The 27,839-nt window shown below is 33.2% G+C and overlaps 4 protein-coding genes and 1 long non-coding RNA gene across 5 annotated transcripts; 3 read left to right on the plus strand and 2 right to left on the minus strand.

Moving 5' to 3' along the window:
• Positions 1-2,668: 2,668 nt before the first annotated feature.
• On the minus strand, positions 2,669-4,755 carry LOC144569052 (hydrophobic protein OSR8-like). The gene is made up of 2 exons (XM_078319237.1): positions 4,593-4,755; positions 2,669-3,015 (listed from the first exon to the last, which is right to left on the minus strand). Exons 1-2 carry the CDS (start codon positions 4,677-4,679, stop codon positions 2,869-2,871), a joined length of 234 nt encoding a protein of 77 aa, XP_078175363.1. The 5' UTR covers positions 4,680-4,755; the 3' UTR covers positions 2,669-2,868.
• A 4,392-nt stretch (positions 4,756-9,147) lies between these two features.
• Positions 9,148-14,415, plus strand: LOC144569036 (uncharacterized). Its single transcript, XM_078319236.1, has 8 exons — positions 9,148-9,179; positions 10,211-10,420; positions 10,739-10,815; positions 11,084-11,196; positions 11,670-11,753; positions 12,491-12,530; positions 13,280-13,657; positions 14,049-14,415. Exons 1-8 carry the CDS (start codon positions 9,158-9,160, stop codon positions 14,238-14,240), a joined length of 1,116 nt encoding a protein of 371 aa, XP_078175362.1. The 5' UTR covers positions 9,148-9,157; the 3' UTR covers positions 14,241-14,415.
• A 2,309-nt stretch (positions 14,416-16,724) lies between these two features.
• LOC144569067 (low temperature-induced protein lt101.2-like) lies at positions 16,725-19,030 on the minus strand. The gene is made up of 2 exons (XM_078319244.1): positions 18,828-19,030; positions 16,725-17,045 (listed from the first exon to the last, which is right to left on the minus strand). The coding sequence occupies exons 1-2, from the start codon at positions 18,912-18,914 to the stop codon at positions 16,899-16,901; spliced, it is 234 nt and encodes a 77-aa protein (XP_078175370.1). The 5' UTR covers positions 18,915-19,030; the 3' UTR covers positions 16,725-16,898.
• Positions 19,031-21,320: 2,290 nt separating this feature from the next.
• LOC144569073 (crocetin glucosyltransferase 3-like) lies at positions 21,321-23,134 on the plus strand. The gene has a single exon (XM_078319257.1). It carries the CDS (start codon positions 21,356-21,358, stop codon positions 22,832-22,834), a length of 1,479 nt encoding a protein of 492 aa, XP_078175383.1. The 5' UTR covers positions 21,321-21,355; the 3' UTR covers positions 22,835-23,134.
• Positions 23,135-26,229: 3,095 nt separating this feature from the next.
• LOC144549949 (uncharacterized) lies at positions 26,230-27,503 on the plus strand. Its single transcript, XR_013509999.1, has 2 exons — positions 26,230-26,516; positions 27,169-27,503. It is a non-coding gene; the product is annotated as an uncharacterized LOC144549949 (long non-coding RNA).
• Positions 27,504-27,839: the final 336 nt, after the last annotated feature.

Consider the following 27,839-nt stretch of genomic DNA (forward strand, 5'->3'; position numbering starts at 1 on the left):
TTTAAATAAAATAAAAAACCTGATCTGCTTGGAGACCTTCTCTTCTCTCTTCCCTTCTCCCCGCGTTTCACCGAAAAATGTCTACTGATTCAAACTCCTCAGTCCCGCAACTCAGCTATATTGAATTCAGCCACGGGTCTACAGTAAATGCCACGCGTCCGCACCCCATTGCATGCACCCCACGCGGAAAAAAAAAACGAAATGTCCGGTTAACCATTAACCGGACCGAGGAGTTGCCACGCGTCGAAGCCCCACGCTGCATGCCCCCCACGAGTCGAAGCCCCACGGTGCATGCCCCCCACGCGGGAAAAAAAAAAAAAACCTTTCCGGTTACCAGTTAACCGGATCAATAAATTCTTTCCGGTTAGTAGTTAACCGGACCCAAAACTTCCGGTTACTGGTTAACCGGTCCCGAATATTGGTTAACCGGTCCCGAATATTTGCGGTTAACCGTGAACCGGTTAATTTTAACGGGTCTGGGAACCGGGTAACCGGAAATTTTGTTTTTGTTCGGTTATCCGTTAACCGGTTTGGATATTTTTGCATTTCCAACAACAAATTGGTTCTTTTTTAAAATTTAATTGAAATTTTGGATATATATAAAAAAATCGGTGGAAAGAGAATCTAATGATTTCCCAGTTTAAATTAAAAAATATTATATCCAATGGTTGAAGCGTGGAAAATCCGAGTAACCTAAGATCCAAGCAACGCCGCCAAAGAAATTTAAATTCAACAATTCAAAATTTAAAATTCAACTATTTGGCCGGTTGACCATCTCCATGGATTACAACCTAGCTTGATCATTGACTTGTTCATCTTTTGCGGAAACATTTTTTGGAAAATACATTAAATAAATTATATATGGGGAAGAAGATAGAATAGATGGAAAAAGATTTAGCATTTATTGTGTGTGTGTGGTTGGTAATTAATATTATGGTAGCTCCGTATTAATTTCTTCCTTATTATTCTCAATTATTTAATATTTATAAAAAAATATTTTATCATAAATTTTTGTTTCAGACTGGTTATCTTCTTCTTTTTATTTTGAGTAAAGATTAGAGATTAAGTCACTCAATTATTTAATATTTATAAAAAAATATTTTATCTTAAATTTACAAAATAATTTAACTAGTTTTAATCCAACTTTCTATGCTGCCTATAATAGTATCAATACTTAAAAGTTTAAAAAATGATAAACATATTTATAAGTTATCTGGAAGTTTCATGATCAATTCATAAGTAACAATGCACGTAGGAGGTGAAACTAAAATTATTGTACAAGCACATGTTTTAAATAAAAAATAACTCTAATAATTTAGATGCCCATTACGTCATCATCTGCTACATTATAAAAACCGGTAAAACAAAACAAAAATCAATCATATATATTTTGGGGTGTATTATATATGATCTATTTTATACAGTGTACATCAATCATATTTGTGTGTTATATTTTATATTAACAATAGACATACAAAAAATTAATATAGTTGCCACAAATAATGTTAGAATAGCAAATTGGATTAAATTAATATGAATTTATGCATATTAATTAATTGTACGCCTTGACTCTCTTGATCACCAAAAGAAAATTAACTACCACCAACTAACAGTTAAGTATAACCAATCACTTTTAACTCTGTTATTATAAGTGACAACTGACAACTTTTCAAAAGAGAGGAAAAAAAAAAAATTGAAAACCAGGTATATATTATGAGGGATCAAGTTGAACTTTAGAGGCTGTAGCTGAACTTCTCAAATTCTATTTAGGATTCACTTTGTGGTTTTCTTGGATTAAATTAGTATGAACACACCTTGCTTCTTTAGAGGCTGTAGCTGAACTTATTTTATCCCCTTTTAAGAAATTTCCACCTTTGCTCACATCTGCTACATGAACCAAATAGTAGGCTAAAGCCAGTCATACTATTCTGCAAGCTCTCGTACTCTATTGATGATACCCAAAGTGAAAACAGAGAAGAGCAATAGAAATCCATCTTAATTAACAAATTAACTTACAAGGGTTGATCTGCATATCTGACAATTTTCTGACGAGATACGATAGAAATTAATGAAATATATATAATATAAGATTATTTGTTCGAAAAGAAAAATCAAGTATCATAAGAATAATTTTAATATGATATGATATTTGCAACAGAGGATGTATGAATATAAAAAAGATACAATCAGCCCTTAAAAGAAATCTGTCTTAATTAATAAACTTATAAGGGTTGATCTGCATATCTGACAATTTCTGGGGAGCTACGATATATATAAATTAATGTGTTTCCTTCTAATACAATAAACACATTTGCTTTAATGACTAATAATTCGTACGGTCTGCTTTCAGTACAGATTTCAATACTACACTTTGTAATCATTTGTACAGGCCTCACCGGTAGTAATGAGGTGTTGGCACTGGTTTTGAAACTGCAGTCTCCAAGTCAAGGCTCAGATATTTTAAGAGAACAATAATTTCTTATATATAAAGAAAAATACCAGTAAGATTGTTTTAGGGTTAAATTTGTAGGTTTTGCCCTATTTTTTGCTGAATTGCAGCAATCACTGATTTGTGCAATTCAGCATAACAGGTTCTATCCCTTATAAAAACGTGCTAATAAAAAAAATGTGAACTTTGTAGAGAGGAACCCTAACACATGAAATTACATTTGCAAAAATAAGTAAAAGAAATGTAGAAATTTTGCAAATTCTAATTTGATACAGGAGCATTTATTTGACTATATGCATAATAACAACAAGATCTTACATCCACAGAATCCCCAAATTTCAAGAACCATTAAAGGAAATACATTTAATTACCTTAATAATAACAACAAATTTATAGAAGTGCCTCTTGAATTTGTTAAATTACACAAGAGGTTCAATATAGTCCCCGTGGTAGTAGTAGTAGTAGCGAGTCCGACCAGGCCGTCCGGCTACCAGTACATATATGGCGTATATTATACCAGGCAAATATCCTAGTATTGTCAGTACCAAGCATATACAGAACTCCAGCTGTAAATTGCAAAGGAGAGAACAAATTATATTGTGCTATAATGATTGAGGCCATGATATTATGCATAGCGCGGATTGGTCCGTACTATGGATCAATATCCTTCGTTTCCAAAGATAGTCAATCTGAACTGTTGAACATGATCTCCGTATGAAAATGTAGTTGCCAACTAATTTTTACATTTTTTAAAAAAAATTTACTATTTTTTAGATAGGTAGAAAATCATTACTTTTGAATGGTCTAGAATTTTTAGATCAAGTGATTTCTACCTATCTAAAAATAATAATAAAAAAATAAAAATTTATGTTAAATTTGATCTAAAGTACATTTTCATACGGAGATCATGTTGAACGGTTCATATCAACTATTTGGACTTTGAAACAGAGATATTGATCCATAGTACGGCTCATTCTGCGCTATGCATAGTGCCATAGCCTTCACTCCTATAATAATACAATTACAAATTATTCCAAGCAAAATTGTTTATCTTCATATAACCCCAGTAATTGTGGGGATTTTGAATACTGTTTCATGCAACAAATCAGGTTATCATTTTTTGTCAACGAGCTCTGGATTTAACAGCACTTTTGATCAGTTCTGTAACTTTAAATTATGTCTAGAACTTAATATATTAAAATGGATGATATCTGGTAACAGTAACATTAGTAGCAAATTCTAATATCAGTACTTCACTATACATATTCCAAAATTGAAATCATTGACAAAAAATAGTATAACATTGCTTTGAAAAGTTCATTTTTCCAAATGGCCATGGCAGAGTTACTACATGAGAATAAGTTTTCCCTAATAGTGGTTTTTGTATATTTGCTGTAATTGATATATGGAGTTGCAAACTGTACCTTTCATGAAAACAACACTATGTGATAACTAAACATATCTGATTTGGCACCAGACCAGGTAGCTGAGCAAATAATAGTATTTAGACTGAGGCTATCGTACTTTGCAAAGCATGGATTGGTTGGTGCTATGAATCCATATTTCCATTTTCAAAGTCTAAGTGGCCGATCGGAACCACACAACACGATTTTCGTATGAAATATGTACTAGGAGATCAAATTTAATATTTTTTAACAAAATTTCTTATTTTTTTAAATAGGTAGAAAATCACTACCATCAGATAGTTCAAAATCTTTAGATCGGGTGATTTTCTACCTCTCTAAAAAACTAGTAAATAAATTCTAACAAATAAAAAAATTGGTCTTTATGCACATTTTTATATTCGGATCGATCATTTGAACTTTGTAAACGGAGAAATTGATCCATAGCACGGACCGTTCCGCACTTTGCAAAGTACCCTAACCTCACTCTACTATTCAGGTTAACCATTGAACAACAACACTATCCTAAAACTCGATCCAACAAATGAGATCAGATCAGATGATTGTGTAAGAAGATGAAGGAAATCAAATGATTTCTACGGATTCCTCTAAATTGGGGTTGTCGGTATCAGTTGGTAACCCTACACAATCAAACCTTAAGAAAACAACTAAACAAGACTGCCTCCAATTAAGGAAAACTGGAGAGGAAGGGTAAGGGAAGGGAAGAGGAAGGGACTTACGGAGCAGCAACCGTAATGGAGACAAACGCCGAGAGGGGGTAGTATGATGGCGAGGAGTATCTCACACAACATGCAACAGCATCCCATGATTTCTCTCTCGAGAGAGAGAGATTCAGAGATGCGGGATGGGGGAGAGCCGTGAAGCGGAGACGATACGATTGCTCGCTTCAGTCCGCATCTTCTGCATTAACTTAACTTTTGAGATAATCCATCTCAGCTGTCCGATCAAGATCCGAGCCAAGGTGAAACTCACGGAGATCTTTAATATTCGTGCAATATCGGACAATCCAGATTCATTCTGAATAAACTCGAAAGTTGAGTTAGTGCAGAGGATAGGAATTCTCTTGGTTGACTCTGGATAAGAGCATACTGGGCCTATTCCCTTATATAGGCCGGGCCGAATAACTTAAAACATACTGGGCCTTACGAGGTCTGAAATGTCTTTATTTTTATTTTTTGTCTGATTTAATTTTTTAATCGTTAATAATTTAAAATTTTGGATTAATTTCTAATGTGTCTTAAAGGGGACAAACTTGGGGCTGATGGCCATCGGACTCAAATTTGGGTCCGATGGGTTCTAAAACCGTCCAATCCTCTTTAAGATTTGTGCGCACGGATATTGAAAAAAATGTGCACGGATATTAAAGCGACGTGCATAGATTGTAAAGCAGATCGGACGGTTTTGGAACCCATCAAACTCAGTTTGAGTCCGATGGGCATCGGACCCAAGGTTGTCTCATCTTAAAGAGTTCTTTAATTTCTTATTTACCCCTCTACTCTTTATTATATTCAATATGTCCTTCAACTCTTTTTATGTCTTTCTATTTACCCATTAAATTAATTACTCTAATTTAGATCACATATAATCTAGTTCTAGTCCATATAATTTAAAAGCAAAAATTATGTAGTCCTCAGGTGATATTCATTCAAGTACAAAAGGGAGAGCTGTGTAACTAGAAATGGAGAGGAAATGGAGGAGAGATCAGAGATAATGAATAAGCGATCTGTTCTCGACAGAATCGGAGTTTGTTAGATTCGGTTACGCCAGCTCATCGTTTTGAGCTGACATGGCAGTCGTAAATTAAATTTACTTTTCAAGTAATAATTAGATTGCTTTTCTTTTACCATTCGTAGCACCTTGTAAGGCAAACTCATCTAAGGAGCTGCATGTACATTTCAAAAAAAAAAATTTTTAATTATTTTGTATAAAATTAAGAGTTGAAAAATGGATTTAATTTTTTTGGCAATTTGTAATCTCTCAATCTTATATAAAATCACCTTCAAAAATTAAATCTTTTAAACGTAAATGTTCTTGAAATAGATCAAACTCAACAATTTGAATTATACAACAATTTAAATTGAAAGGTTTGAAACTTATACAGTAGCTTGAGATTATATATGCTCGCCAACTCAGTACCTATACTAAGGATCTATTGTGTAATATATTTTCTAATAGCAATAAAAGTACATATATAATTAAAATGAACTATATAACAATTTAATGAACATTTTGATGAAAGTGTTAACCTGCATTGCATCAGGAGTATATAAATGTTGTGAAGGAAATGCTCAGCAGCTAAAATAAAAAAACAAATTGAACACATAAAAAAATAATTAAATGGAAGTACATAACTAAAAAAACTAGGGGGAATTCATGTATACCCCTCAAAAACATTGAAATTATGTATTTCCGCCTCTAGACTTCAAAATATCATATTTACCCTTCTAAATTTCAAAAACTCACAAATTTACTCATTTTATTGTGTTTTCTATTAAAGATCATTTTTAATTTATAGAATACCCGTTTTACCCTTTATTAAAAAAGAAAAAAATATGTAGCATGTTTCAGAAAAATGTCAGCTTCCTAATTTTGAAGTTTTCTAGGACAAATGAGTAATTTCTCCACTTTTGACGCTTACATGGTGACATTATTTAGATATATACTTAATTATGTAAGTGTCAGGGTAGAGAAATTACTCATTTTCTCTCGAAAACTGACAAATTAAAAGACTAATATATCTATGAAACATGCTACATTTTTTTTCTATTTTAATAAAGGGTAAAACATATATTTTTTAAAATTTAAAATGACCTTTGATAGAAAAGACAATAAAATGGGTAAATTTGAGAATTTTTGGAAGTTAGAAGGGTAAATATGATATTATGAACTTTAGAGGGGATAATACGTAATTTCAAAAATTTTGAAGAGTATATATACATGAAATTCCCCCAAAAAGACTACCATGTATCAAGTCAAGTCAAGTCAAGAACAATATAACTTGCTACCAAGCTTTCCTTGCCAAGCTTGTGCCTTACATTTGTTATTAATTGTCAACTCTTCTAGATCAATTATATGTGTTACATTTCCAACAAGAAAAAGGAAGAAAAAAAAAAACTTTGAATATCAAAGAAAAGTGTAACTCTAGGTTCTAGAGAGATCATATATATGAACATTCTCTTAATTTGTCGATCTTTCTATTGTCTTATTAGATTAGGAATTTATTAGAAGAGACTAGACCATTCTAAGTTGATAACAAATTCACAAGAGAGCCCATTTTTGGTATACTCTTTCTAACAGAGTTAACCATATATGTATTAGTTATTAGAATGCTTGCTTGGTTTCAATCAATCGAAGAATTTTCAAAAATGGAAATGGGAATTTTTGATGTGTTAGACATGTTTAAAAACTGTGGGCTTCCCAATCCTAACATGTCCTATATATGACAATTAACAGTGTTAATTAGCATTAGGGGTGTAAATGGAGAGGATTCGAAGAGGATAATGCTAATACCATATCTATATCCGTTTTTCAATGAGCGGATACAGATACGAATAGTAAATATATCAAAATTTAAAACCATATCGCCTTAAACAGATACGAATACGGATTCGAATATGGATACGAAACGAATAATTGTCGGATAATTGAGTTGTACACTTTAAGATACAAAAGAGTGACTTGTTATCTTGAAACAATGATTAAAACCAATTTAGCAGAGACTGAAAGCCAGGGCCGGTCCTGAAGATTTTGGAGTCCGAGGCAGAAGAAATTTTTGGACCCTTTATATATATTCGTGTTGTAAAAAACGGGTTTAACGGCCTATTATATGCATGTTTAATTGTTAATGTCTATCAAACAGTTATGAATACACTTATCGAAGATCTATTAGTGAATTTTTCTGATTAATTGGCCGATTATTCTCGATTATTCCCAATTATTTTGTTTATTCTCGTTTGATCGTCCGTTTTTTTTTCCCGTTTATTCCCATTTATTTTCGTTTATTCCAGTGATTATTTATTTTTACATTGTTTTTTTTCTGTAACTGTGTGATAATCAGTTTCATAAACATGTATTGCAATTTTATTTGTGCTTGACTATACATTCAATTTTTTTATATATGTTTTTTCTTCTTACTTATTTTGAATTAATTGATTAATTCCTCTATTATATATATACCATATATTTTTCTTACTTAATGATGTAATTTTTTCAATTAGTACATCATGTTCATATATTAAATTAAGTTGTTATTTCAAACTAACTTTAGTGATTTTATGTTGGAATGTTTCATGTCTTTCAAATAATATATTGTTAGTGTTTGAAAATGCTCAATTCTTGAATTTATTTTTTAATTAAATAAATGTGTTACTTACACATGTAAAGTGTGTGTGTATTGTTAAGCGTAGTTTCATGTTATAATAATAGAACTAAGTTAAATTAAGTTTATTTGATAAGTTTGATGAGTTAAATAAATTATTTTTTTAATAAATTATGAATATATACACATAATTTTAATGAAAATACAAAATTGTCCGCATAATTCTGATTAATCGGCCGCATACCGATTAATTGCTTGACAGTATCTCGTTCGTTCGACAAGTGCATTATGTTATTTACAATACTGATATACACAATTTTTTATTGATATGTAAATAGATCATACCTATTTATAGAAAAGTTTGAACCCTTTGAATATTCAAAGTTTGAGCTCTAATATTTTATTTATTTTTAAGATATACATATTAATTTTTTTTAATATATGCAAAATATTTTTGTTTCTTTTGGGGCCCCATAAATCTTGAGGTCCGGAGCGGTCGCCCTGGCTGCCCAGCACCAGAGCCGGCCCTGCCGAAAGCATATTACAATTACGGGCTAAAGTCTTGAATGGAAAATAATGAAAAATAATGGAGAGTGAAAAAATTGAGGTGAAAAGAAAAAGAAATTATATTATTGTAGCACATCACCAGCAAAAAAGATATTAAATTAAAAATCATATCGACCCTTTACTAGTTCTAGTAACTGTTAACTTTCTTCCTCTCTTCTCCGTCTAACTGTGAAAATCATTCTTGACTTTAGTTCAATTGAACCTTTACTTGCATTAAATATTAACACCGTAACCGTTAACTTTCTTCCTCTCTTCTCTGTCTATTCTTCTATCCAAAATCATAAATCATGAAAGTAAAAGAAAAAAAGAAAACATAATTGATTGCTTTTTTTTTTTATCTCTCGGCAATTTCCGTTTTCAGTTTAGAAAGAAATATACAAAATGGAGCTAACTTTGAACATGAGTTCAACTTCTCACTTTTGTATTTTCTCTGTCCCCAACCAGATTGTGGTCACCGCTTGTCCAAATCACATTTATCATGATTCTGATGGCGGAATTACATGGTCAGAAAAGGGGACTAACCGGCTAAGCTCCCCTTTGCTTTGAAAATTTTGCATTTTTTACTTTAAAATTTTTTTTTTTGAAAACTTGGTAGTAGCTACCGAGGTTCGTGAGGGGGAATCGAACTCTCGACCTTTTGAATATAACAACTCTATAATATTTTCCTAGCCAATTGTGCTACCTCTCCTTTCTCTTACTTTAAAAATTTTAAATTTTACAAATATTATCACTATTAATCCCCTTCATAAAATAAAATTACATGACGTTTATTCATTCAGCCTCCTCTATCTCAATTTTCTAATTCCGCCCCTGTGTCTATACAATTCAAAACTTACATCCATGTACAAAACATTCATTATATAAATGAAATATTCAATCCAGACAATGCAAATATCTGGTTTAGACCCCCATGAGTCCAATATTGTCCAAAAAAGAGCTAAACACTCCGTGACAGCCACATTGAACCCAGAATGACTAAGCTACTCCCATAAATGAAAATTACAAATTTTACTCTTATATTTTTGTAATTTTTTTTAATGATTAAAACTTAAATTTTGATTCTGCCCCTGCTGATAACTTAATTTTTTTTCATATCCGAATTTACAAAGTTATTATTTTACATACGAAGGACAGCTTCCGTAAAATATATTGTTCATTCAGTTAATTAGACCTGATTTTATTTTGCTCGTTTCAAAAATTGAACAAGATTTGTGCAACCAATTAAAAATTTTAAGGGGACGCATCTGCCAAGTTGTCAACCAAAAAAAAAAAATTAAGGAGACGTGTTCAAAAGTCCAAAGATTGAAGTCGACCCCTTGGTAAGTTGATTTCTCCACTATTGGGAGTCTTTCTTCTCTTCTCCTATTCATAACTAACACCATTTTAATTGCTCATTTTGCTAATGGAACGCTAGCTCCTGTCACGTTATTAAATCTATTCTTGGTTATGGAGGTGGTGGTTCCTTAAAACAAGGTCTTAGTAGAAGCTCTTTTTCTCAAATAAGTGAATCATCAATGGCAACTGCAGAGGTAAAGGAAGAACAAGAGGTGTATGTTTGGTTGCCTCTATTCTATGATGAAGGAAAGCATATTCTTTCATGGGCGCTCAGTCATTTTCCAAATGATGAAACTAAAATCGTTGTCACTGTCATCGTCTGTCGTCGTGAGTTTGTATATTGTCTACCAATGCTGCTGCAATCATTTTAATTTTGAAACATTTTTGTTATCTTCACTTAAATAAATTTTATTAGAAGAGTATTGTGGATCATATTGCTCTGTGATTGCGTTTGTGCACCTCGTTTCACATACAAAGTCCCTCAATTCTGAAATTTTATAATTTTATAAAAATTTGATTCTGAATTTTGAAAAGCTAAATCCCCAATTACCAACAAATTTTATGTACCAGAAAAATCCTAAAAATTAAACAAGTCCTTCTGCATTTAAATGTAATACTCATGCAATTGTTTCCATTCTGAAACAGAGATAGTTATCGGTATCGATAGGGCGGTCGTAAATAAGACTCGAGACAAACATCTGGCTCAGTGTGCAATACACAAGGTGAAATTTAGTTTTAATTAATTAACTTTAATGTACACATATGTCTTTTCTTTTCTTCTTCACTTGGAATTTGGGATTTGGGAACCCATGACATGATATCTTTGTAAATAACAAAAAAAAAAATTATCTCAGTCAATAGAGGTCATTAGAATATCTCCTGATGAAAACTTCAGAAAGTTAATTAATTACGGTTTTGTTTTTGAATGAACCTCAATGTTCTACTAAATATACACTAACGCACCGTGTCCACTGTTTCACTTGAATACAGTTTAATGCTGAGGGACTTATCATGTACCAGAATTATGATGAAGTACAAGGGATTTTAAAGCTTATTGATTTAAGGGCAATCAAGAATCTTGTAATGGAGTTAAATCCAAACAGGTATTAAGATAAGATAGTCATGTACATCTTGATATTTTACTTTACATAATTAGAACTGCAAAAAATGAGTCTGAATCAACAATTAAGTACACAATCTGTTCTGCTTGAGGTGCGCAACACTTTTTTAAAACCCTTGTTGGCATATAGGATATCTCAAATTAAGATAGCTAGCTTCAGTCTGATATATGAAATTGAATTGATTTGATCCTCCATTACAGCCATGCTACACAGCTGAGGATAATTGCAGCACTATTCATCAAAGCCTAGCTAATTAGGCTTAATTTGCAGTTTTTTTTTTTTTGCAAATTTGGGAATCGTTGTACCAGACCATACCAACACCATTGTAGATTGTTATTGGTAGGCAACTAGTATCATTTGAGTTTACCTGCGATGATTGAAAATCCATAGTAGCAAATAAGTCAGAATATGACAGATTTCCTCGGTGTTGATTTCTGGCACCTTTTCAAATGCAGTGAAATGTTAGCATCTGTGGTAAAGAAGGCAAACCCATCATGCAAGATATGGGTTATTTATAAAGGAAATATTCATTTCACTAGGTACTTTTTTAAGTTTTTGTAAGTCTCCCATGTGATTAGTAATTACATTGTCTTTAGGGGTAGAACTAGACTTTCAATCTATGGGAGTCAATCATATAAAATTTTCATACTGCAAATGAAAATCAATTCTACACTATCCATAGCATTTTACTCTCAATTATATAGAAATTCATGCATAAGTATGAAATTTTTCAAAATGAATGGAGGTCAATTGACCCCCCCCCCCCCCCCCCCCCCCCCCCCCCCCCCCCCCCCCATTCACTTAGAGTAAATCCACCTCTGATTCACTTAGAGTAAATCCGCCTCTGATTGCCTTGGTTACTGACAACTGGGCAAAACATTTGCTACTTCATGTCAACTTTTATGATACATGCTCAACCATATATAATAGCTTATATAAAATTTCTGCTTATTTTGGGTTGGGTTTAATTGTATCTTGGTGCTTTTTAGATAGGATCCCGCTAGTCCTTCGGTTAACCGAGCTTTGGGTAAACTTATTTGGGGTTTGTACTAACTACTCAGGTCATTTTATACACATTATCAAAAGACAGAAAAATAAAAATGCATACAAATGCATACTGATTTGAAGAAATAGAGCTTTAATCTTTTTTGTTCAGGTTAAGTTCTCTGTATTTCGGGTTGGCTTAATTATTGGATTACTCGAGTACTGGTTGGCTATATCTAATTTTTAATAATCACATAAGCTTTGATGATATGTGTATTTTTGGCTTTATTAGGTATCCCAAATCAGACTGCACAGAGGCCACATCTGAAGAGGTGCATCATTCCTCTTATTATAGCTCATAATTCTTAATTTTATTTAAATTTTTCAATTTTCTTTTTCCTTCTTACTTAATCAAATTGATTTTAATTTCTTTTCTTTCAATTGAATTTTTAAGTTTTTGCTCTACTGCTACCTAAGAAAAATCATAAATATGATTTCCCTAAATTTTTGTTCTACCAAAAGTCTAATATATCAAAGGGAATGATCTCGGGCCCTCTCTATCTCTTTTATTTGTTGTTTTGATTATTTTCTGAACTGTTATTCTAATATATCAAAGGGAATGATTTCAGGCCCTCTCTATCTCTGTTATTTATTGTTTTGATTATTTTTTGAACTGTTATTCTGTTAATATACTGAAAATGTGCAGAAGAATTAATAAGTGCCTTCATGATGACATAACCAAAAAAGGTTAGCATGATCAATACAATATAATATATTAGCATGGTCATGAAGCATGATTCAACTTAATTACATTTATTTACTACTAATAAGAATAGACTTTAGAACTCATAAACAGATAAAAAGAAACAAATGATACAGAAAGACTTTTAGAAGACAAATTTAATTAGAAGGTTGCAATTTAAAACACCCACAATAATGTTATCAGTTTTTGGAGTAAATTTAATCTTTTATTTTATTTTAAATGATAATGATAATATGGTGATAGATTCGTGTAGAAATTTTGTTAGTAAATATATTATCAGACCAAAAGAATTAAGCAAAAAATAATTGACAATTGCAGAGAATTCGAAGGAAGATACTACATCAGAAAGAAATTGAGGAAATCCAAAAGAGAGAAAATGACAAGAATGATCTTCTTAAAAGAGAAAACAAACAACTTAAACTAGAGATTCAACTACTCAGAAACCAACAACATGACAATCTTATCCAACTCAAAGATTTGGATATGCAGAAGCAGCAATTGGAAAAAAACATTTCTGATTTAGAAATAGATTATAACAAGCTAATGCAAGAGTGTGATAATGCTATTAAAGAGGCTGAAGAATTGAGAAAACAGAAAGAGCACTCTTTTGCTAGTTCTGATTTGGTACTGAGCTCCCAGTTTTCCTTGAGTAAGCTGGAATATGTACCATCACACTTTATATGTCCAATAATGCAGGTATATATATACTTTCCCCTTCTATTTTCATGGTATTACAACCAAGTGCAATCCAAATAAATGCCATACAATTTTTTTATTTATTGCCGGGTGAAGTGAAATCCAATTAGAAAAAGAGAAAAAAAAAAAAAAGGGGGGGGGGGGGGAAGAAATATGATACAATTAACACATTCCTATTTCACAAGCTCTTAATGTCCTTCTAGAATATCTTTGTAAGTTCCACCTGTTAAACACCTAAACTGCCTCATTTACCTTTTTTTTTCAAATTAATCACAATTACATAGACTATTGCTTTTATAATCATTAGAATTTTTTGCAGCATATAAATGCAAGACACTTTTTTTCTTCTTCTTCCTTTTTTTTTTTTTTTTGGGTCTTTCACCCATTACAGGAAATCATGAAGAATCCATGCATTGCAGCAGATGGGTATACATATGAAGCCGAGGTAATCAAGACATGGTTGAACAGAGGACATAACACGTCGCCTATGACAAATATGGTGCTTCCTCATCAAGATCTGATTCCAAATCATGTTCTTCGTTCTGCCATCCAGGAATGGCTCCAGCAGCACCCGCAATCTTAATCTGTCATACGGTTCAAGTTGTACTGGAGTTTGTTAATCTCTTGCTTTGAAATTGTGTGCTTCCTTCTTCCATTTAGGAATGGCTTGAAATAGTGTTTGAGTGACAATATTTGTTAATCTCTTGATTCATGACTTTGTAAATGTTGAATATTTCTTGAATTATATGAATGTATAATACTATGTTTAATGGGTAGCAAATAAATATGGATGCTAACCCATAAGTAATCCATTAGGAAAAACAAAGAAATTATACTATTTTTGAGATATTTAGAAAATCACTTGATCTGAAAATTCTGGACCATCCAAAAACAGTGATTTTCAATAAATCTAAAAAAATAGTAAAAAAATTTCAAAAAATGTAAAATTTGGTCTCCAAACACATATTAATATGGAGAACAAGATGAACGGTTCGGATCAACCGTTAGGATTTGAAAACTCGAATATAGAGCCGTAGCACGGTAACAAATCGTAATATGCATAGTACCATAGACTCACTCATAATATTTTCTTTCAAAATACTGCTATTCCAACTTTGCAGGGTGTAGGTTCTAAGATAATTGCTTTATCTACATTATGGTGCAAATTATTGAATAATGGTTCTTTATTAAATTTATCTTTAATTTTTCCTTTAAACACTAATGATATGTCATGCCAGATTATGATTCATTTAGGGGCAGAGGTGGACCCAGCAGAGGGGGGCACTCTTCAAGCAATTCAGGAACTGGAAGTTTCAACCCATATGCTTGAGATAGGATACCTAGATAATCTGTTGGATTGAATACTTATCTTCTAGCTTTTGTGTGTTTTTGTGTGTTTTTGCAAGTTTTGGTATTTTCAATGCCTTGGTGGCATTTGGTGACATATTAGGCAGATTAGGTTTGTTTTTCTGCATATTTTGTACTACTGGTATATACCAGTTGTTGATGTATTTGTTCCTACTCCAGTTGTTTGGAGTTGGTAACAGTATGACTATATGGTTTCTAATGAAATCATGGGTTAATCCCACTCTATTAAAAAAAAAAAAAATGTACTAGCAGTGTCGTAAAAAACGTCTGTTTATGCCGATTAATTGGCTGATTAGTCGTTAGCGGTGACTAAACCGTCATAAATTTTTCTGACTAATTGGCCCATTATTCCCAATTAATCATTTGACGATACCCTATCCGTCCGACAACCGCATACCGTTATTTACAACACTAATTCACAGAAACTAATATAATCTAAAGTTTAAATATATATATATATATATTGCTAGCGTGCGTTTGCCTAGTGGTCAAGCACCTAGTTAAGCACAGTATAATATAATTTATGGTCTGAACTGATTAACTAATAGCAGTTCACAACCCGCTAGTTACAACTAAAATTTTGTACCTACTCTTTATAAAAATCCTGACTACATGGCTACGCTCAGCAACACTTCATTGTCTTTCATTTACTCGTGATATCTCAGATCTTATGTGCTTTGGGTCCCAGCTGACAATCAGGCAATGAGGTCGGCCGGTTTGGTGGAAATTAATAAATCAGCTGTTATTTCAAGGGAATAACAAGACTGTTATTCCGATTCCAATCGTTCAAATTTTATAATGTGCGAATCTCAATAAAAAAAAAGTCTGTTCATGCACGAATTTCAATGAAGATTAACGATTGGAATCGGAATAACACGCTCCTGTTATTATCTTCAGAATAAGTCATCGATCTGATTTATCATAGTCAAATTATAAAATTGTAATAGGTGATTAATCAATTAAAATAAAGAACCTGTTATCCGTTTGGAATAAGTCACCGATCTGATTTATTATAGTCAAATTATAAAATTTTAATAGGTGATTAATCAATTAAAATAAAAATCATTAAAATTGGAGTTAGACAGGATTTTGAGGGTTCAGCGGGTTTCATTTAAAGAAATTTCAAGAACGCGTAAGAAACGTGAGTTATTAACTTATTATTGAAAAAAAACACATAAAAAATATACTCTAATTAACAAATAGAGAAAACTTTAGTTGATACTAAAATTAATAATATCCACATTATTTCTATAATGATATAAATAATTTCTCTTTAAAACAATAATTTAATAATGATATAAATATCCACATTACTATTACAGTTAAATATAAATAAGTTCTCTTTAATACAATAATGTACAATGATCAAATTGAGTTTTACTCGATCTTTTCATTTACAGAATTCATATCCAAAATGTTTTTGTCGGATTAATCAAAATCCAATCCATGCCTAATCAACCAAATTCTAACTCGACAATTTTTGGGATGGCTAGCTCTCCGATTTTTTTATTAATATCCTTAATTAAATTAAAAAAATTACAGAAATGCCCTCCATTTTTTTTTTTCCAGAATGTTTGTTTTCTATCTTCCAAGAGCACTTGCACTTGCCAGGTTTTATACCCTATTAAATGAGCTAATGAAAAAGTGGCAACTTTGCAGAAAGGAACCCATAATACATGGAATTAGTTTGCAAAAAGACTTAAAACAAATGTAGAATATTTGCAAATTCTAATTTGATACAGGAGAATTTATTGACTAAATGCATAATAACAACAACATCTTATGTCCTCAGAATCCCCAATTTTAATAAATACATTTTGTTACCAAAATAATAACAACAAATTGTTCAAACTGCCCCTTGTAATTTGTTGAATTACACAAGAGGTTCAATATAGCCTCCGTGGTGGAAGTAGTAGTAGCGAGTTCGACCAGGTCGTTCGGCTACCAGTACGTATATGGCGTATATTATACCAGGCACGTATCCTAGTATTGTCAGTAGCAAGCATATGCAGAACTCACACTGTAAATTGCAAAGAGGAGAACAGATTATATTGTGTTATAATAAAATAATTACAAATTATTCCTCGCGAAATTGTTTATTTTCATATAGCCCCATTAATCCTTGGGATAAATGAAGAAGAGTGAAGCTATGTTAATATGCATATTACACAATGGTCCGTGCTATGAACTTGTATTTTCATTTTTAAAGTTCAACACTCGATCTGAACTGCTCAACATGATTTACATATGGAAATGTACTTGCAGACCAAATTTTTATTTATTAGATTTTTTTTACTATTTTTTTAGACAGGTAGCAAATCACTTGATTTGAAAATTCTGGATCATCCACAAACAGCAACTTTCTACCTATCTAAAAAAAAATCTAAAAAATATAAAATTTGGACTACAAGAGCATTTCCATATGTAGATCATGTTGAACAATTCAGATCGACTGTTTGAACTTTAACAATAAAGATATGGATCCATAGCACGGGTCAATCCGTAATATGCATATTACCATAGCCTCACTCTATGAAGAATAAGTATTACGTAGGTTGATTCTATTTGTACAAGCCAACCTACAAAGCCTGGAATGACTATCGATTCACAGTTTACGTAGCAGTTTTGAATACAATTTCATAACAGAAATCGGGTTATCATTTTTTTGACAACGAGCTCTGGATTTTACAGCACTTTTGATCAGTTCAGGAACTTCAGATCAAAAGTGCTGATATACAAAAGTGCTGTAAAATCCTGAACTGATCAAAAATGGAAATCCTTGAGAAAAATAGAGTTAATTATACACATTGCTTTGAAAAGTTTGGTTCTTTTTTTTTAATGGTACAATTTCAATGGGGACCACATGGAAATGAGTTTTCCCTAATAGTTGCTTTTGTATACTTGCAACTGAATTGATGTATAGAGTGCAAACTGTACTTTTCATGAAGACATCACTATATGACATAGTCCCAACTTCCAATAGTAGAATTCAGATTCAGTGCAATACCGCACTGAGTAGAATGAGATCTGAGCCGTTTGTTTTAATTTGGCACGAATTTGAAAACGGACCCCCTATATTATAAATTGGCACCCACGTGACTTTCAGTTCGGATCCCCCAAAGTAACCCAATTTTTTAGTTTAGATCCGGACCGTCCGATTCGAATCCGTACCAATTCGGCCCGAGGTGGAGCGCATGGGACCCCTTTAATCTGACGGCCGGATTCGAATCCGACAGTCCAGATCTAAACTAAAAAATTGGGTTACTTCAGGAGATCTGAACTCTGTGACTTTGTCACTGCTGAGACTATTCAACTCAATATGTGGTACCTTAGAGTACAAGGATTCGCCCTGAGTATCCCCTCAGGTACTGGACCAAGTGGAATACTCACAGCGAAAATCAATTTGGTGCCTATTTGAATATAGGGGTTCCTTTTTGAGATTTGTGGCATATTGAAACCAACGACTCAGATCCCATTCTACCCGGTCAGGTATGGCACTGGATCTGAATTCCATCTGCCTTGGCACCAAACCAGGAGCAAATAGTGGCATTTCAGGTTAACCATTGAACAACATCACTATCCTGAAACTCGATCAAACAAATGAGATCAGATGAAGGAAACAGAAGGATTTATCAGGTTCCTCTAAATTGTGGATCAAAAAATCAAAATTACATCCCTCGAAAATCCAGGCTGTTGGTATCAGTCGGTAACCCTACACAACCAAACCTACATAAAACAAAACCGCCTCCAGTTAAACTGGAGAGGAGGAGATTGGAGGGGAGGGTAATGGGAAGGGACTTACGGAGCAGCAGCCGTAATGGAGAAAAACGCCGAGAGGAGGTAGTACGATGGCGAGGAGTATCTCGATAAACATACAACAGGAACCCATGACTGATTCCTCCTCTCTCTCTCTCTCTCTCTCTCTCTCTCTCTCTCTGTTTCTATCGAGATTCAGAGATGCGGGATAGTCAAGGCAAGGAATTCAGAGAATAGATGAGAATCAACGACTATCGCAGGAATCCATATCATCTGAGCTAACAGAATATTTCTGTTTGTCTCACGACAGTACGATCGGAATCCGGGACACTTTAATAATGGTGCGTATTCGGATTGGACGGTCCAGATCCGAAATGAAATATTCTGTTACCTTATTAGGTGATACTAATTCTCATCGCAGATGGACGAGTAATCAAGTGAGCAAACTAAGCCTTATGTAGTCCGGGCCGAAATACATTGGGCCTTATGTAGGCCGGGCCGAAGTACTGATCAAACCATTTTTTTTTTTTCAATCTCCCTAAAAATTACAGCAAAGAAATTTTGACATCACACATTCCACAAATCATATTAAGTTTTTTCAATCTCTCCCCTCTCAACAGAAATCAACTCGAGATTTGATAAGCCTCTGTCTTTTCTCTGTCGCGTTCTCCGATCTGGCACCCTCCCTCTCGGTACTCTGTTCGTCCGATCCGCATACCGTTATTTACAACACTGCTTCTAATCAGAAAAGTTTAATTCTAAATCAACAATTTTCATCTGCTATTCTTGTTGATTTTGATCCAAATATTCTCGCATAATCAAATCTTTCAGCATCCCTTTTCAATGGCCAGTTCTCGAAACATAATTCTCTTCCAATACCTGGCTCAAGGCCACCTCAACCCTTTTCTACATCTCGCCAGATTATTCGAACAACACACCCACCAAATCCCCTCCATTTCAATCACTATCCTTAGCACTCAGTTATCTCATAATTGTGTTTTGTAAATGTTCTTTGAACATTATTATAATTCAGAATTTGATAGATTAATTTGCAATGATATGGCATGTTCATTTATAGTATGTGAGACATGCACATAATTAATGAACAAAGTCGTACAATTTAAATGATCTCATGATAATAGCTTTATTTTAGCATAACAATTGTGTGACCGGAAATTACCTTCTTATCGATTAAACATAGAAGAGAGAATATTAAGGCCTAGCAAAACGCAAGTTAATGTTCACGTGGGAAAAAAAAAATTCACTCAGACTGAATTTTTTTCCCCACTTAAACAGTAATTTTCAGTTCAAAATTTTTGCATTTCTATTCCCATTCCTTTTGTTCCACCGAACACGTCCTAAATGATCACTGAAAAATATAAAAAGCTGCAATAGGTTAATTTTACAACAACGCCCAAACTTCTAACAGTAATAAACAATCTTTTAATTCTTTTCTATTATGAAGATAATGAGCCTCATTAATTGTCTTCAAGTAAAAAGTTAAAAATTAGAATAATTTTAATATATTTTTGTTAATTCATTAAGTCGTTATATCATGTCTTTCAAACAAAGGTAGACTTGGATAGGTGAGATTATCACAATTGAAAATTGAAAATTGAAAATTGAAAATTGAAAATTGAAAATTAGGTTTAGAAAAGGTCTTTGTCGAAACTTAAAATTGGAAAAGGACAACTGAACAAAGGATATTTATTATGAAATAAGAATCTGGTGTGAGACAATGAGATGCATTCCATATTTGCATTCCTGTTAAAAGATTAAATCATAAATACATAATTATTCGGAGGATATTTAGAGTTCAAAAAGATATCTATATATCAATAAATATTTAATAAAATATTCAGAGAATATTTAATAAAATATTCAGAGAATATTTAACATAATCGCATTGCTTTATATTTTTATTATACTTAAAATCTTAAATAGTCGGATGTATTGTAATTTACGGAAACAGTAGTTAATTTTCAAAATATGCTTCTATGTTTATTTATTTTTTTTCATTTTTTTTATAAAAATAATTTCAAAATTATGTCTCGTCGAAATTTATTGCCTTATCCAATAAATTATCCTGCCTCATATATGCACCTGAGATAACAAAATATTTCTATTTAGATCTGGATCATTCAATAAGAGTCTGCACAAATATTAAGATCCGTATATTCCATTTCAGATTAGATTGTAATCGGACGGTCAGAATTAAAACTGAAATATTCTGTTCCTGAGAGGATATGGCCTCTCTTTCCATTTCATGATTCTTCTTACACAGCCGCTGAATGAAGCAGAGAAAGGTACTTGGATATTTTCTTGTCCTATCGAATATCCTCTGAGGTAAAAGAATATTTCTGTTTAGATGACAACCGTCCGATTGGAATCCCTATCAATCCGATGGTGGTTAAACGCACAGAACCATTATAATAGTCGTGCGAATTCTGATTGAACGGTCCAGATTCAAAAATAAGTTTTCTGTTACTTTAGGTGATACGAAGACCCCTCAAATTCATGTTTTTTTAAATAAGAGAGATCCAAATATTTTCGCAGAATCAATCAAATCTTTCAATGGCCAGCTCTCGAAACATAATTCTCTTCCCATACCTGGCTCAGGGCCACCTCATCCCTTTCCTACATCTCGCCAGATTACTCGAACAACAGACTCACCACCTACCCTCCATTTCCATCACTCTCCTTAGCACTCCAGTTAACATCCAAAACCTTCATCCTCTCCTCCCCTCCACTTCCAAAATCCATCTTCACAGTCTCCCTTTTGACCCCACCGCACATGGTCTCCCGCCTCATGTCGAAAACACCGACTCATGCCCCTCCCCTTCACATCTTGGCAACATGGCCTTCGCTTCTAGATCTCTCCAGCCGCAATTCGAGGAGTTCGTAACAGATCAACTCAGATCAGATCACAATTTGAAACTATACTTCATTACAGATCTCTTTGTTTGTTGGACTGTGCCTATAGCTAAGAAGTTATCCATACCTCATGTAGTGTTCACTACTTGTGGGGCCCTCGGCACCGCTGCGTTTTTGTCCATGTGGCTTCACTTGCCACATAGACAAACCGATGAGGAGTATTTCCCTGTACCGGGTTTTCCCGACTCGTTTCGGCTTCATCGCAGTCAGATGTCATATGTCAATCGAGTTTCCGACGGAACCGATGAGCCGTTCAAATTTTTCAACGGCCAAATAAGGTTAAGTTTGCAATCTGATCTCATGATCTGTAATACTGTAAAAAAGCTTGAACCTCTGGGTCTTAAGGTGTTGCACAATGTCACCGGCATAAGCACGATTTATACGATTGGGCCTCTTGTACCCTTGGGAGAAGAGAAGTCGTACCAGAGAGCCGGTAAGAAACTTGGTATCAAGCGTGAAGTGTGTTTACGATGGCTTGACATGCAAGCAAAACATTCAGTGATTTACATTTGTTTTGGGTCACAAAATACCATAACAGCGGGTCATATGCTTGCACTCACCGAAGGATTGGAATCCTCTGGAATCCCATTTGTATGGGTAATAAGGCCACCTATTGGTGCCGAAGAGATCAATGAATTTGATGAGAAACAACAGATGCAAAAATGGTTGCCTCAAGGATTCGTTGAAAGAATGACTGGTACAAAACAAGGGTTACTGGTATGGAGGTGGGCCCCGCAATTAGAGATACTGACGCACAATGCGACCGGTGCATTTTTGAGTCATTGTGGATGGAACTCGGTATTAGAGAGTATGAGCCGAGGCGTGCCATTGATCGGGTGGCCATTAGCTGCCGAGCAATTTTTCAATGCTAAGATGTTAGAGGAGGAATTGGGAGTGCTTGTAGAGATAAATCGCGGGATTGATTGTGAATTAGAGAGCAGAGAGGTCGAGAGGGTGGTGAAGGAGGTGATAAGCGGCGAAAAAGGAGATGAGATGAGAAGCAAAGCTTCTGTTTGCAAAGAGATAATAAAGAATGCCATGGCGAACGAAGACAGCGGCGAGAAAGGTTCTTCACTTAGGTCACTGCATGATCTTGTCGATTTTTTCATGAAGCATTAGAAAATCATTTATTTCTGAGATAATGTTTTCTTGAAAGATTTATATACTGATAAAATTAAAGTTGAGTAAATGAGATGATAGGTGCTGTACTGACAAGATACTGTAAGAGAAACCTGATACTGGTAATACTGGAGGTCAGAACTGGAATGTGCTAATCAATTGCTAGCTTCTTTTTTTTCTTTTTGAAGTAGCTTATGCAGGCCTCTGTATCAATGTAAATGGGCCTAAGCTTCTTTCTTATTTGGGCTTAAAACTACAATACAGAATCTGTTTAGTTTAATAATATTAACTTTCTGATTTCGTGTTCAGAATAGACACGTGAAAATTTGAAAAATAGGAGGGATAGAAACATTATATTTTTAATATTTACCGTGTCATTCATGTTCATATCTGCAACAATCATCAACCTCAAGAATCAGAAGTGGTTCAATTCAGTTCGATGTTGATCAGAGTCATTTGATCTACAACAAAACCAGTGCAGATAGTTTTAAGATCAGTGTAAATCAAGTACTCATATATATTGATGCAGATCAGACGACTCCGACCGAGCATCTATCCTCTCCCGTGTTTGATGAGATGTACAGTTTACGTCCAATATTGACCGTCTGATTTGGATGATTGCACAATCATGAACCTCAAGAATCATTAGTGGTTCAATTCAGTTCAATGTCCGATCAGAGTCATCGATCCACAACAAAATCAGTGCAAACAACTTTAAGATCTGTGTAAATCAAGAACGCACAAATATCAATACACATCAAATGATTCTGGCCGAACATCTATTATCTTGTGTGTTTGATGAGCTGCACTGTCGACGCTCAATATTGACTGTCTTATTTGGATGATTACACAACCATGAACCTCAAGAATCAAGTGTGATTCAATGGGCATCGGGTTAAATTCAGTTCGATATCCAATCAGAGTCATTCATCTGCAACAAAATTAGTGCAGACAGCTTTAAGATCCGTGTAAATGCATCAGAACAAACTTCATCCTCCGGATCTGCTGATCATTTCGGGTATTTATTCCGAGAATCTTGCAGTCTTAATTTTGGGCTCAAAATAAAATATCAAGCCGAGATGTTAGATGTGAAAATCTTGGGCCTAATTGAAGCGGTCTTTTGGGCTCAAAATTCTTATTTGCATTCCAAAATTTCCTCTCTTTTTTTTCTTTTTTCTTCTTTCAGGGAGGTGTCTTTATTAATTTATTTGTTGTTTGTTTATTTTGTTTCAATATTTTCTCTTGATATCTATCAAAAAACATATTTTAATCTGGAGATAACTTAGAAATAATGCTATATTATAAGAGAATATGACTAAATTGTTTTTTCTTTTCAAACACAGTTCATATATAAATAAATTTTGGTCTGGGTGACCATAATGCTTTTTATAACACAAAAGATTTATCAAATATATTTTAAAAATATTCTAGTTTAATGCTGCAAATTATTTCAATTATACCAATCTAATATTGTTTTGAGCATGTTAAAATCTTGATCGATAATAGTTTTTACTGTCTTAGAAAAGAATAATAAATGAAATTTACAGTCATTTAATGTTTTCACTTTTATGTTTAATTGATAAGAATATAATTTCCGATCACAGCAATTACAATTCTAAAATAAAGCTATTATCTAGGAGCTAGGTAATTTAAATTATATGTTTTGTATAATATCTTGGTTACTTCATTTATCACTTATGTGCACAACTCACTTACTATAGATGAAAATATGTCATATATATCATTGCAAATTAATCTATCTATCTATCGCATATTTATCTTTACTATGAATCTATATTTTTTGTTTTTGTTTTTAAAGTCAACAGTATCTCTTTCGGATTTTTGTGAAGTCCTTGCCTGCTAAAATGGCATAGATAATTTATACATGTTGTAACAACCAACATGATAGGAATATATATTTGTCAGGTAGCAACAAAAATATAATATTTGTTCAATATTTTGGTATTGGTTTATGAAATGTCTTGAAATATTTTAGTATTGGTTTTTTCCAATATCACATAATTGTTTTTAATTGGTAAATGTTCTTTTAACATTATTATACTTCAGAGTTAAATATATTAATTTGCAATGATATGACGTGTTCATTTGTATTATGTGAGGCAGGCACATAATTGATGAACAAAGTCGTACAATTTAAATTTAAATGATCTCGTGATAATATCTTTATTTTAGCATTACAATTGTGTGACCGGAAATTACCTTCCTATCGATTAAACATAAAAGAGATAACATTAAGGACCTGTTCGGTAGAGTATAAGGGAAAGGGAATAGGAATGGGCTGTAAAAATTTTGAACTGATTTTTACTGTTCTCATGGAAAAAAAAATTCAATCAGAATTTTTTTCTCTCACATAAATAGTAAAAATTGATCTACTGCCGAACATGTCCTAAATGATCACTGAAAAATATAAAAAGCTAGAATAGGTTAATTTTACAACAATGCCCAAACTTCTAAGTAATAAACAATCTTTTAATTCTTTTCTATTATGAAGATAATGAGCCTAATAATTGTCTTCAAGTAAAAATGTTAAAAACTAGAATAATTTTAATATATTTTTGTTAATTTTCATTAAGTCGTTATATCATGTCTTTCAACAAAGGTAGACTTGGATAGGTGAGATTATCACAATTGAAAATTGAAAATTGAAAATTAGGTTTAGAAAAGGTCTTTGTCCAAACTTAAAATTGGAAAAGGACAACTGAACAAAGGATATTTATTATGAAATAAGAATCTGGTGTGAGACAATGAGATGCATTCCATATTTGCATTCCCTGTTAAAACCTCTATGCTACGGCTCAATATTCGAGTTTTCAAAATCCAAATGGTCGATCCGAACCGTTCATCTTATTCTTCATATTAATATCTGCTTGGAGACCAAATTTTATAATTTTATGAATTTTTTTACTATTTATTAAGCCACTTTGAAAATCACTAATCCAACGGTTTTACTGTTTTATGCAGTCACCGTTGGATCAACAATTTTGTAAAATACTTAATAAATAGTAAAAAAATTCAGAAAAATGTAAAATTTGGTCTCCAAGCAGATATTAATATGGAGAATAAGATGAACGGTTCAGATCGACCGTTTGGATTTTGAAAACTTGAATATTGAGCCGTAGCATAGAGGCCACTATGCTATCCATAGCACCCCAGTCTAACTCTATATATATATATATATATATAGATAAATAGATAGAGAGAGAGAGAGAGTGGCTATGCTCAAATCAATTTTTCCTGAGCTGTGGAGAAATAAATTTTTAAACCGTTCGATTTCTTTAAAATTCGCACAGATCTGATTGATCAGATCTGAAAATTTTCGGAAAATTTTGAAATGCCTTGAATCACTTAACTGGACCCTCCAGTAAAGACCCCTACGCGCTACTCTCCCTCTCTCACTAGTCACGACGGTCGCTCCTCTCTCCCGATCGCCCTCCTCTCGCTCCTCTCCTCTCTCGACGCGCACCTCTCTCGCTGCACACCTCCCTTCAAAACCCTAACATCGCCTCCTCCCGCTCCTCTCCTCTGTCTCACGCGTTTTCTTCCCCAAATCGACAGACCTTACTCCGCTCGCTGCTAACCTTAAATCGCGCAGCGTGAGATCTACTTTGCTGGTACTAATGCGTACAAGCTACTGCTCCAATTCCTCCGCTTGGATGGATCTGTGAGTTCATTTATTTTTTGGAATTTTCCTCTTACTTAGCTAAGATAATTGTTGTTTAAATCATGAATTAGGCCCTTTTTTTTTCAAAAATGAATTAAGCCTGGTATTGAACTCGCTAGAAATTGGCTGTTAGTGTATTTTAGCAGCTGAATTGGGAAGCTGTAGATTATCTTAGCTGATTATGGTAGAAGGCACAATTTATTTGATCTGGAAACTGCTTATAACTTCTCAAATGCAAGTTTAAGTTGAATCTGGACATTTGCCAAATTATCTTTTCTGATTCCGACATGGTTGAACTTGCTTAATTTAAGCTTTAGTAAACTGTAAAATGGTTACACTAGTTGACCCTGTGAGTGAATTTTCACTACTATATACCCCTGGTTACACTAGTTGTACCAGTGGGACTATCTTTTGTCCTTCTGGTTTAGGTGTAACTTGTAATAAAAATAAATGATATATGAGATATAACCTAAAGATTGAAATCTCATTTATAAGTAATGATTATTACACTTCATTTTGTGAGATCAACTTAGCGTTAGATTAGTTCTTTTTTGTTGTTGTTGAACTTTGCTGCAGTTTAAGGTTCTCGTGCCCTTCTTTTGTTTTATTAGCTTTTATTTAATTCTTTTTTTATTTTGGTGGTATAATGCAGTGTCCTCTCTTGTGTAAGGAGTTTATAATAGATGCGTGGCAGATGTACTATGCTCGGAGCAAAGGTGTCGATGCGATTTTATTAATTGCGGCTGTGTTATCTGATTTTGATAATGAGGGCAAAAGAGAATTGAAGCTAACTAGTGTATTGTTCTTGTGTAGGAGATGTTAAATAGCATGATTCTGATAATCGGTTTTTTTTTTTTTTTTTAAATAGCATGTAATGTACTTTAGCTAGATTATGTCACTGTTTGATGTAATGATTTTAGCTAGGTTTTCTAAGTTGATGCTTCTATTATATGAAAATGTTGTAATTAATGAATGTTTTTTAATTTGCTTATGTTAGTTTGCAAACATGTTTTAATGTACTTTAACTGGACCCTTCACTGATGCTTTAAGTACTGGAGGTCAGAACTGGAGTGTGTAATCAATTGCTAGTTTCTATTTTTTATTTTTTTTTCTTATTAAAATTAATTGATAGATGTAAAGAGCTAGATTCTACAGTCTCTCTTGATCTCTTTAAACATTTGTAACATGACTTGTGCAGCCGATGCAAATTCCAAGAGGCTTATGCAGGCCTCTGTATCAATCTAAATGGGCCTAAGCTTCTTTCTTATTTGGGCCTTAAAACTACAAGACAAACTCTTGACTTTTATGCCATCCGCGTTATTT

The sequence above is a fragment of the Carex rostrata genome, chromosome 2 (assembly GCF_964058835.1).
Source record: "Carex rostrata chromosome 2, lpCarRost1.2, whole genome shotgun sequence".
In the NCBI taxonomy this organism is placed as follows: Eukaryota; Viridiplantae; Streptophyta; class Magnoliopsida; order Poales; family Cyperaceae; genus Carex; species Carex rostrata.